Source organism: Anolis carolinensis, unplaced genomic scaffold (genome assembly GCF_035594765.1).
Source record: "Anolis carolinensis isolate JA03-04 unplaced genomic scaffold, rAnoCar3.1.pri scaffold_13, whole genome shotgun sequence".
In the NCBI taxonomy this organism is placed as follows: Eukaryota; Metazoa; Chordata; class Lepidosauria; order Squamata; family Dactyloidae; genus Anolis; species Anolis carolinensis.
This window is the reverse complement of record NW_026943824.1, coordinates 19,953,823-19,966,005: the sequence shown is the minus strand read 5'-3', so window position 1 is coordinate 19,966,005 and position 12,183 is coordinate 19,953,823. Positions and strand designations below refer to the sequence as shown.

The following is a 12,183-nucleotide window of genomic DNA, read 5'->3' as shown; positions in this document are numbered from 1 at the left end:
CAGCAATTGGAAAAAAATTATTCCTCTCCCTCTAATTAGTACTGATTTGGGCTTCAAGGAGGCGGGAACCTTTCTGGGGCGGAACGGAAGTGCGCGGGGGGGGGCGGCGCGGGAAGGGTTTCGGCGACGGACCAGGTTCCGCTCTGCTCGGCCTCGTGGAGGAATCCCGGCCCAGTTCGGGTGAGTCCGGCTCAACTGGGAGAAATGGGGCCTCCGGGGAAAGTATACCTGGCCAGGCCTGCAGCAAGCTGGTGTCACTCAACCCCACAGTCAATAATAATAATGTTGTGTTGCTGTGAGTTTTCGGGACTGTCTGGCCGTGCCCCAGCAGCATTCTCTCCTGGCGTTTCGCCTGCCCCTGTGGTTGGCACTCTCAGAGGTTTGCTTGGAAATAACAACAAAGGAATATATGTTATATATATCTATATGTGTGTGTGTGGAATAATGCCACAGGGGTTGTGAGGTAGCAGCATTCTCTCCTGGCGTTTCGCCTGCCCCTGTGGTTGGCATCCTCAGAGTTTGCTTGGAAATGACACCAAAATAATGTATGTGATATCTATATATATAGATAGATATATCTGTGGAATAGTGCCACAGAGGTTGTGAGGTCTGTTGGAAACTAGGCCAAGTGAGGGTTGTTAATAATAATAATAATAATAATAATAACAACAACTTTATTTTCTATCTATCTATCTATCTATATATCTGTGAAATAATGCCACAGAGGTTGTTAGGTCTGTTGGAAACTAGGCAAGTGGGGTTTAATAATAATAATAATAATAACTTTATTTTCTATCTATATATCTGTGGAATAGTGCCACAGAGGTTGTGAGGTCTGTTGGAAACTAGGCCAAGTGAGGGTTAATAATAATAATAATAATAATAATAATAACAACAACTTTATTTTCTATCTATCTATCTATCTATATATCTGTGAAATAATGCCACAGAGGTTGTTAGGTCTGTTGGAAACTAGGCAAGTGGGGTTTAATAATAATAATAATAATAATAATAACTTTATTTTCTATCTATATATCTGTGGAATAGTGCCACAGAGGTTGTGAGGTCTGTTGGAAACTAGGCCAAGTGAGGGTTAATAATAATAATAATAATAATAATAATAATAATAACTTTATTTTCTATCTATATATCTGTGGAATAGTGCCACAGAGGTTGTTAGGTCTGTTGGAAACTAGGCAAGTGGGGTTTAATAATAATAATAATAATAATAATAATAATAATAATAATAATAATAATAACTTTATTTTCTATCTATATATCTGTGGAATAGTGCCACAGAGGTTGTTAGGTCTGTTGGAAACTAGGCCAAGTGAGGGTTAATAATAATAATAATAATAATAACTTTATTTTCTATCTATATATCTGTGGAATAGTGCCACAGAGGTTGTTAGGTCTGTTGGAAACTAGGCAAGTGGGGTTTAATAATAATAATAATAATAATAATAATAACTTTATTTTCTATCTATATATCTGTGGAATAGTGCCACAGAGGTTGTTAGGTCTGTTGGAAACTAGGCAAGTGGGGTTTAATAATAATAATAATAATAATAATAATAATAATAATAATAATAATAATAACTTTATTTTCTATCTATATATCTGTGGAATAGTGCCACAGAGGTTGTTAGGTCTGTTGGAAACTAGGCAAGTGGGGTTTAATAATAATAATAATAATAATAATAATAATAATAATAATAATAACTTTATTTTCTATCTATATATCTGTGGAATAGTGCCACAGAGGTTGTTAGGTCTGTTGGAAACTAGGCTAGTGGGGTTTAATAATAATAATAATAATAATAATAATAATAATAACTTTATTTTCTATCTATATATCTGTGGAATAGTGCCACAGAGGTTGTTAGGTCTGTTGGAAACTAGGCAAGTGGGGTTTAATAATAATAATAATAATAATAATAATAATAATAATAATAATAATAATAACTTTATTTTCTATCTATATATCTGTGGAATAGTGCCACAGAGGTTGTTAGGTCTGTTGGAAACTAGGCAAGTGGGGTTTAATAATAATAATAATAATAATAATAATAATAATAATAATAATAATAACTTTATTTTCTATCTATATATCTGTGGAATAGTGCCACAGAGGTTGTTAGGTCTGTTGGAAACTAGGCAAGTGGGGTTTAATAATAATAATATAACAACAACAAGGTTCAGGACCCGCCTACCTTCTCTTGCTGTTATGGTTTTATTTGTATAATGTGTGCCTGAATCTGTTTTTATTTTTATTGTTATATTGTTATTGTTTTACTTTATATTTTAACTTGTTTATACCTTGTATTCTTTTGGGCTTGGCCCCGTATTAGTCGCCCCGGGTCCCTTCGGGGAGATGGTGGCGGGATGCAAAAAGAATAAAGTATTAATGGCTTCTCTGTGTAGCCTGACCTGATGGTGGTGAGAGTGGTCTCGCATTTCTATGTTCTCGAATAATATCTCGTGTCCAGGTTGGTTCACCACCAAGTGGGGGTCCTTCTGTCGCCTGGGACACATTTCCTCAGGAAGAAGTCCCGGCAAAATGCTGTGAATGTCAATTTGTAGAATGTGATTGCCTTACTCTCATTATGTATTTCTAGGTGAAGGATGGTGTAAGGACTTATTAGACAGAAGCCTGTCATAGCCTTCACTTTCCTCATGGAAGAGGTGAGTGCTCTTGTTGCACCATTTTTGTTCCCGGGTCATCAATGTCGTTTCCTCATTGGTTCTATCATACAAACATGGGAAAAGTTTATTAAACTTCCAAAACTTTTGCGGGAGGGATATCATTCTGCAGCATGTTTTGCTATCATTTTCCAGTGAATATCTCAGCATTGACTCTCAATCAGTTCGACATAGTCTGTGGCACAAAAAAAATGAAGTTTCTGAAATGTAACAACTACAGTAGAGTCTCATTTATCCAAGCTAAACGGCCCAGCAGAAGCTTGGATAAGCGAATATCTTGGATAATAAGGAGGGATTAAGGAAAAGCCTATTAAACATCAAATTAGGTTATGGTTTTACAAATTAAGCACCAAAACATCATGTTAGACAACAAATTTGGCAGAAGAAGTAGTTCAATACGCAGTAATGCTATGTAGTAATTACTGTATTTATGAATTTAGCACCAAAATATCATGATATATTGAAAACATTGACGACAAAAATGACTTGGATAATCCAGAGGCTTGGATAAGTGAGATTCTACTGTATATATATTGCAGCAAGGGCCCCTTCTGTCCACACAGCCACACACACACACATATATATATATAATAGAGTCTCACTTATCCAAGCAAAACGGGCCGGAAGAACCTTGGATAAGCAAATATCTTGGATAATAAGGAGAGATTAAGGAAAAGTCTATTAAACATCAAATTAGGTTATGATTTTAAAAATTAAGCACCAAAACATCATGTTATACAACAAATTTGACAGAAAAAGTAGTTCAATACTCAGTAATGCTATGTAGTAATTACTGCATTTACAAATTTAGCACCAAAATATCATGATATATTGAAAACATTGACTACAAAATTGACTTGGATAATCCAGAACATTGGATAAGCAAGACTTGGATAAGTGAGACTACTGTACTTTCATAGTAAGGACCACACAATTAAACAGGAAATAACACTTTCAAACCAGGAACAGAGGATTTTTTTTTTCAAATTTTGTTACATTATGTAGAAAGGGAGATTCGGAAGGTTGGGTTGCTGACCTGAAGGTTGCTGGTTCGAATCCAACTCGGGGAGAGTGCGGATGAGCTCCCTCTGTCAGCTCCAGCTCCATGCGCGGGCATGAGAGAATAATAATAATACAGTAGAGTCTTACTTATCCAAGATAAACAGGCCGGCAGAACATTGGATAAGCGAAAATGTTGGATAATAAGAAAAAAGCCTATTAAACATAAAATTACATGATGATTTTACAAATTAAGCACCAAAACATGTTTGTCTATCTTTCCCAAATTGTTCCCCCACTTTTAATGTATCCATAAAATCATATATATATATATATATATATATTTAATTCACACAAGCCTCCCACAAGGATGCAAAAACATCGGGGCAACGTCCTTGCAGACAGCCAATTTTCTCACACCAGAAGCTACTCGCAGTTTCTCAAGCCACTCCTGACATGAAAAAAATAGCTGAATTTCTCAAGCACGTTCACACCTGCTTGTTGTTTCTTGGTGGCCTTGTTTTGGCTCCAGCCTTGGCAGCAGCCATCGGTTTGCATCCCTAGTGAAACCCATGGCTGCCTGTCTGCTCCTTCTTTGCTCCAGGCTCCCAGGCCCACGTTCCAGGATGAGCTGGGATGGTGCATCGCGCGGCTGGAGACGGGGCTTCTGCGCCTCAACCCGACCCCAAAACAAGGTCAGTTGCCTTGGCCTTAAGACCTTCTCCGTGATATGGCGACCCCCAAACATCTCATTCGTTTATCATCGTTGCGACTTCACAACTCTACTTTTGCTCCTGTTATGAATCGTACTGTAAATGTCTGATCTGCAGGAGGTATATGCATTCACTGCAACCAATTTGGATGCCTGCCATAGATGTGGGCGAAACGTCAGGAGAGAATACTTCTGGAACATGGCCATACAGCCCGGAAAATAATAATAATAATAATAATAATAATAATAATAATAATAATAATAATAATAATATACATCACACAGTCCTAGATGCTTGGGAAGTGTTCGACTTGTGATTTTGTGATACGAAGTCCATCATATCTATCTTGTTTGCTGTGTCATAATAATAATAATAATAATAATAATAATAATAATAATAATAATAATATACATCACACAGTCCTAGACGCTTGGGAAGTGTTTGACTTGTGATTTTGTGATATGAAATCCAGCATATCTATCTTGTTTGCTGTGTCATAATAAAATAAGAATAATAATATTAATAATTTTATTTTTATACCCCGCCACCATCTCCCCAGAGGGACTCAGTATACAAAACTAATAAACAAATAAAGCATCCCACCCTATGCGGATCAGTTGTGTCAGAATGATGGCACAGTTTGCTCGGTATGTTTTGCACATTCTTGTCATACCTTTTCTTTCCGATTCTTGGAAGCAGCAGAGGAGACGCAGCGGGTGCTGAAGGTGCTGCGCTCACGGAAGGCTCCGGTCGTGAAAAAGCGGCAGGCGATGCGTCACGCTTTGGGGGACTATCGGGTCCGGATGGAAGAGGAGGTGAAAAGCGCCGCCAGAGCAGGTGAGCCTCACGTTCTTGGCTTTCCCAGAAGCCCTGGGAGGGACACAGGTGTGCGTGTTCTCAGTTTGTTAGGTGCGATTTATGTTGAACTCGCTTGCCCAGGTTATTGGAAATAGTGTTTAAATTGTCCAAAATGCATAAGGTTGTGGCTGAACTACAACTCACATCATGCCAGGTCTACCCCAAAAAACTCCATCAGTACACAAGTCACACTCTCTCAGCATCAAAGGAGGGACAATAGTATTATAATTATAATTATTCCTGGTATGGGTTGGATTAGGTGACCCTTTGGGTTCCCATTATTGTTATTGTTATTTTATTATGACACAGCAAACAAGATAGATAAGCTGGATTTCATATCACAAAACCACAAGTCGAACACTTCCCAAGTGTCTAGGACTGTGTGATGTATTTTCGGATGATGCGCGCAGATCCCAGCAGGGTGGCCTTTTGCAGTTGGCAGATCGTGATTTTGTCAATGCCTATTGTTTCCAAATGCCGGCTGAGATCTTTATTATTGTTATTGTTATTGTTATTGTTATTACTACTAGCAGTAATTTGGGTTCCCGGCGTTGCACGGCTTATTTGAAAAAGTGAATTTTCAGTTTTCCAAATGCATAGGTTTGTGGGTGAACTATAACTCCCATCATGCTAGGTTCATCAACCAGAAACTCCCATCACTACGTATAGTTTGTGATATTGGGCATGTTTGCTCTGGGTGCATTGTGGGTGAGGTTGAGTGTGCTCTTTGGCTCTAGGGTGAACTACAACTCCCACTATAGTGAGTCAGTCTCCTCAAACCCCTCCAGGAAGTTGAGTTAGTCATGTGGGCTCTTTGTGCCATCATCAATGTAGTTGACAGTTTCCCTCATTGTGGGTGAACTACAACTCCCAGAAAGGAACATCAATTCCCCCCAAACCCCTCCAGTAATCAAATTTTGGCATATCAGGTCTATGTGTTAGGTTTTGATCCAGATCCATTGGTGAAAGCCTTTGAAAACACATAACTTTGGGGTCTTTTTTCTGCCTTCCCTGCAGCCACGAAACCCGAGATCTCACGAGCACAACCAGGAGGCAATTTGGGAAGCGAGTTAGAGAGGGAGCAGCCCAGCCCGCCCGCTGCGGTGTCCGCATCCTGGTTCACACCATCGGACAATAGCTTCCAGTTTGGCTTTGACCCTTCCGGAAAAAACTCTGGAGAAGTCGGCGGAGCTGCGGCAGGCGTGTGTGGTGGGGACGGTGCCCGAGAGCAGCCCGTGGGTCACAATCCCTCTGCCACGTTGGGCTTTTCCGCCGGAAGTCTCGGCTCTGGATTTGCTTTCCACTTTGCGATCCCACCTCCGTCGGCTGCTGCTGATCCAGGCTCCGGGGCTGACACGACGGAGGCCGATGCCCCAACCGACGCAGAATCGCAGAATCAGAAACCCACGCTTCCCGAACCTGCTCGACCGGACAGATTAGACGCGAAGGATGAGGAAGCGAGAAGAGACGGGGAGCGTCCTGCGCAAGAGGGTCCGACGTCGGAGGCGTCTCAAGCAGGTACGGAGAGAGGAAGAGAGGGCAGTCTAGAAATAAAGTTTTATTATTTTCTCTTACAGTAGAGTCTCTCTTATCGATTTATCTGCCCATTCAACAATAGCTCCATTGTTGATGCTTTGCCATTCATTATTACATTGCACTTTATTGACTATTTTAGCTGTGAAACTACCTCTCCCCATTTTGAAATATTCTGCACTTTGGCCCAGATCCGTGTATTAGTCTCCTGTTTTTAACATTTTATGCTGTATGTTGATTTTTATGACTGTTTTATTGATGCTGATGTTTTATTGTTGGGATATTTGTTTTATTGTCTTGTTGCTGTTATTATATTGTTGTGTCGGGCTAGGCCCCATGTAAGCCGCCCCGAGTCCCTTCGGGGAGATGGGGCGGGGTATAAAAATAAAGTTATTATTATTATTGTTGTTATTATTATTATCCAACATAAACAGGCCAGCAGAATACTGTGCAGTGTTCCCTCACTTATCGCTGGGGTTAGGTTCCAGGGCCACCCGCCATAAGTGAAAATCCGTGAAGCAGGGACACTATATTTATTTTATTATTTATTTATTTTATTATTTATTTATTTTATTATTTATTTATTTGCTACATTTATATGCTGCCTTTCTCACCCCGAAGGGGACTCAGAGCGGCTTACAAATTAAATTTACATACAATATTATATTAGCATAGTACAGTACTGGTAATAAATTACTATATTGTACTGTATCAATATATTGTAATATTATTAGTAATATTACATGTAAAATATAATATATAATTAATATTATTATATTGTATTATTAGTATTATATCGTATTACAATATAATATGAATATTATATGTATATACAATATGTTATAATTATATATTATTGTAAATTATATTGTATATATATATACAGTAGAGTCTCACTTATCCAAGCTAAACAGGCCGGCAGAAGCTTGGATAAGCAAATATTTTGGATAATAAGGAGGGATTAAGGAAAAGCCTGTTACATTACATTACATTACATTACATTAAATGAGGCCAGTTAGGGTTAAATGTTTTTGGATATTTACATAAACCTCAAATTTAAGATAAGACTGTCCAACTCTGATCAAATCATTATTCTCATCTTCTTCAATATAAATGTTCTTATTTATCCTTTTAATAATAATAGAGAAAAATAATACATGTAATATTAATAATAATAATAAGTACAGGAAAATAATACATGTAATAATAAATAGAGTAAAATAATAAATGCAATAATAATAATAAGATCAGAGTATAATAATAAATGTATTAATAATAATAATAAAAATAGAGTAAAATAAATGTAATAGTAGCAACAATAATAGAGAAAAATTATAAATGTAATAATACCAATAATAATAGAGAAAAGTAATAAATGTACCCTATATTCTTGAGTATAAGCTGACCCAAATATAATCCAACCAGGACCCTCACCTGAGTATAAGCCGAGGGGGACTTTTTCGGTCTTAAAAAAAGGTCTGGAAAACTAGGCTTATACTCAAGTATATACAGTAATTGACAATTGATTAAATTGCTGCTGATTGAATCACATCTTGTCCAATTGGTGTGTAGCAGCAGCAGAAACCAAAGCAGACTTGACTGTGCCGGCTTCTGGGAAGAGAAAGAAGAAGAAGAAGAAGAAAAAGAAAGATTTGCCCTTTGCGGGAGCGCACCGTGACAGCCCTGATGACGGGGCCACATCCCACGGGAAAGGCACGTCTGAGCATCCCGACAACTCTCAGGTATCGAAAGACTCTTTTGCGTACATGCGATACACATAATTCTTTGTACTTCAATATTTATTTATTTACTGATTGCTAGTACAGTAGAATCTCACTTATCCAAGCTAAACGGGCCAGCAGAACCTTGGATAAGCGAATATCTTGGATAATAAGAAGGGATTAAGGAAAAGCCTATTAAATATCAAGTAAGATTATGATTTTACAAATTAAGCACCAAAACATCATGTTATACAACAAATTTGACAGAAAAAGTAGTTCAATACGCAGTAATGCTATGTAGTAATTACTGTATTTACGAATTTAGCACCAAAATATCATGATGTATTGAAAACATTGACTACAAAAATGCCTTGGATAATCCAGAACGTTGGATAAGCGAGTGTTGGATAAGTGAGACTCTACTGTATATAATTAATATTATTATATTGTATTATTAGTATTATATCATATTACAATATAATATTATGAATATCATATGTATATACAATATGTTATAATTATTATATATTATTGTAAATTATATTGTATAGATATAATATAATATAATAGATATTGTCATGCACTCACTTGGTTACACAAAGCTGTTGATATATAACTTTCCAAACACTCAAACTTAGTTTAACTTGTTGATGCACTATCTTTTCCTTCTTTTTTATTTTATATAAAAGGAGGGAGGGAAGGAAGATTAAAAGAATTGGATGACATTTCTTATAGTGATCAGTTTCCTTCTTTTGCTGCCTTGTTGTTGTTCCAGGCCGATGAGCAGGTGAAGAGGGAAGTGGACTGGTGCGTAGAACAACTGGAGCTGGGCTTGAAGACCCAAAAATCAACTCCCAAGCAGAGTGAGCCAGGAATTGCAGGAGAATTGCTGGGGAAGGCCTTGCACGGTTGTTTTTACCTATGTTATACTGTGAATTGTACATTATGTTTTTGTCTACTCTATTTTAATTGTGTTGTTGGGCTTGGCCCCATGTAAGCCACCCTGAGTCCCCGCAGGGAGATGGTGGCAGGATATAAAAATAAAGTTATTATTATTATTATTTTATTATGACACAGCAAACAAGATAGATATGCTGGATTTCATATCACAAAATCACAAGTCAAACACTTCCCATGCGTTTAGGACTGTGTGATGTATTATTATTATTATTATTATTATTATTATTATTATTATTATTATTATTTTATTATGACACAGCAAACAAGATAGTTATGCTGGATTTCATATCACAAAATCACAAGTCAAACACTTCCCATGCGTTTAGGACTGTGTGATGTATTATTATTATTATTATTATTATTATTATTATTATTATTATTATTATTATTTTATTACGACACAGCAAACAAGATAGACATGCTGGATTTCGTATCACAAAATCACAAGTCGAACACTTCCCAAGTGTCTAGGACTGTATTATTATTATTATTATTATTATTATTATTTTATTACGACACAGCAAACAAGATATCCTGGATTTCGTATCACAAAATCACAAGTTGAACACTTCCCAAGCATTTAGGACTGTGTGATGTATTATTATTATTATTTTATTAGGACACAGCAAACAAGATAGACATGCTGGATTTCGTATCACAAAATCACAAGTCGAACACTTCCCAAGCGTTTAGGACTGTGTGATGTATTATTATTATTATTATTATTATTATTATTATTTCATTATGACACAGCAAACAAGATAGATATGCTGGATTTCGTATCACAAAATCACAAGTTGAACACTTCCCAATCGTTTAGGACTGTGTGATGTATTATTATTATTATTATTATTTTATTTTATTATGACACATCAAACAAGATAGATATGCTGGATTTTGTATCACAAAATCATAAGTTGAACACTTCCCAAGTGTCTAGGACTTTGTGTTGTATTTTCGGATGATGCGCGCAGATCCCAGTCGAGTGGCCTTTTGCAGTTGGCAGATCGTAATTTTGTCAATGTCTATTGTTTCCGAATACCAGCTGAGATCTCTTGGCACGGCACCCAGTGTGCCCATCACCACCGGGACCACTTGCACTGGTTTCTGCCGGAGTCTTTGCAGTTCAATCTCGAGGTCCTGGTAGCGGCTGAGTTTTTCCTGGTGGATGCTGCTGATTCCCATACACCACAGCAACGCGTGGCTGGGCACAGCTAGTAAATAATAATAATAATGGTTAAGCAAATGTCCTAGATGTCAATCATGCCAATCTCTGTCTCTTCCAGTGGACGAGGCCTTCCGAGCGATGAGGGTCCTGCGCAGCGAGAAGGCCGCTCTGGCCAAGAAACGCCAGCTGATGAAGACCATGTTTGGGGATTACAGGGCACAAATGGCAGAGGAAAGGCGGAAGCAGCTGAAGCTCATGCAGGCAGGTCGGGAGCTGCGCTAAATTCACCTTCTTCTCAGGCAGGCTTTGGGAGAGGAAAGTTGGAAGGAGCGAGAGGCCCAAAAGTGTTGTCGGGGCTTTGGATGGGTTTTTTTTTTCTCAAAGTGACACACCATCCAAGTCATGCGAGGGGTTTTTTTTTTTTTTTGGTGAATTTTGACACACCAAGCGCAAAAGGTTGCCCATCATTGTCCTAAACCAAACAATTTTGTTCCCTTTTTTTCCTGCCACCACAAACAAAACTGTTCAGGACCAAAATATAACAGTTAATCGTTTTGCGATGGGTATACGTACAATGGCATCTTCCGTTCTTCACACAGGCTCTTTCTGTTAATGTGGGATTTGTGTATTGATAGTGTTTAAATGAAATGTGTGTCTTGCCTGTATTGCATACTGATTGCATCATCCAGAGTGTAACATAGTCTGGAAAGAGTTCATTGCTAAGAAGCTTGATGTGTGGCTGGAACTGGGGAGTGTCCAGACACAAGTGTGTGTGTGCATTACTATTACTATGTCTGTTTTTATTGTTGCTTTTATTGTTTTTATTGTTATTTTAAAGCCAAGTGTATTGTTTTAATCTATTTTTGTAAACCGCTCCGAGCCAAACCGGGAGTAGCGATATATAAGTTTAATAATAATAATAATAATTACATCAGTTCAGTTCTGAGTTGAGTTGAGTTGAATGCTGTCTGCCTAGGTGTTAAGTCCTGTGTCTATTGTCTGCAAGTCTGTTTGTCTTGTACAGTAAAACTTGTATATAGTTTTACTATCGTCTCTGATGTCTCTTCGTTCTGCGTTCCACTGATTCCGTCCAACTACTGCTGCACTGCAAATTACTCTGACACTTTCTATTCTTCTTCTTCTCTCTCAGCATCAAAAGCTGCTCATATTGCAGAAGTGGCCGAAGATACGTGCAAGAACCGGGGTCAAGTTTTCTGGAAATCTGCAGAAAGGCTGAGAAGCGAGAGGAGCCCCGGGGAATCGTCGCTCCGCCCTGCGGCCTGCTCCGCTTTTGGTGGCACGTCCTCTTTCAAGTTTGCCTCTTCACAAGGAGAATTCTGCTTTAATTTTTTCTAAGACACTTTTAGATTGAGCTCGCGCAAGTTCAGAAAACAATACCAAATGGCTTTTTTTGTTTTAAAGGAAAACAAGAAACCAAAACTTTTGTTGCCAAGCAGTTTGCAGAATACAAGGGTTGTGCATAAAGCAAAAACCTCAATAAAGTGACGGAGGCCCCTTTTGAACTCAG

At 37.9% G+C, this 12,183-nt stretch overlaps 1 protein-coding gene across 4 annotated transcripts; it reads left to right on the top strand.

The window, feature by feature from the left end:
* The first annotated feature begins 79 nt into the window (after positions 1 to 79).
* cunh8orf33 (chromosome unknown C8orf33 homolog) lies at positions 80 to 12,178 on the top strand. Of its 4 annotated transcripts, none has more exons than XM_062964508.1 (9): positions 80 to 180; positions 2,619 to 2,685; positions 4,307 to 4,397; positions 5,115 to 5,252; positions 6,291 to 6,791; positions 8,379 to 8,548; positions 9,303 to 9,390; positions 10,774 to 10,920; positions 11,806 to 12,178. In XM_062964508.1, the coding sequence occupies exons 2-9, from the start codon at positions 2,677 to 2,679 to the stop codon at positions 12,009 to 12,011; spliced, it is 1,350 nt and encodes a 449-aa protein (XP_062820578.1). In that variant the 5' UTR covers positions 80 to 180; positions 2,619 to 2,676; the 3' UTR covers positions 12,012 to 12,178. The 4 variants fall into 4 exon arrangements, with proteins under 4 accessions (XP_062820578.1, XP_062820580.1, XP_062820579.1 ...); XM_062964509.1 differs by lacking the exon at positions 80 to 180 and adding an exon at positions 209 to 379; XM_062964510.1 differs by lacking the exon at positions 4,307 to 4,397.
* The last annotated feature ends 5 nt before the right edge of the window (positions 12,179 to 12,183 follow it).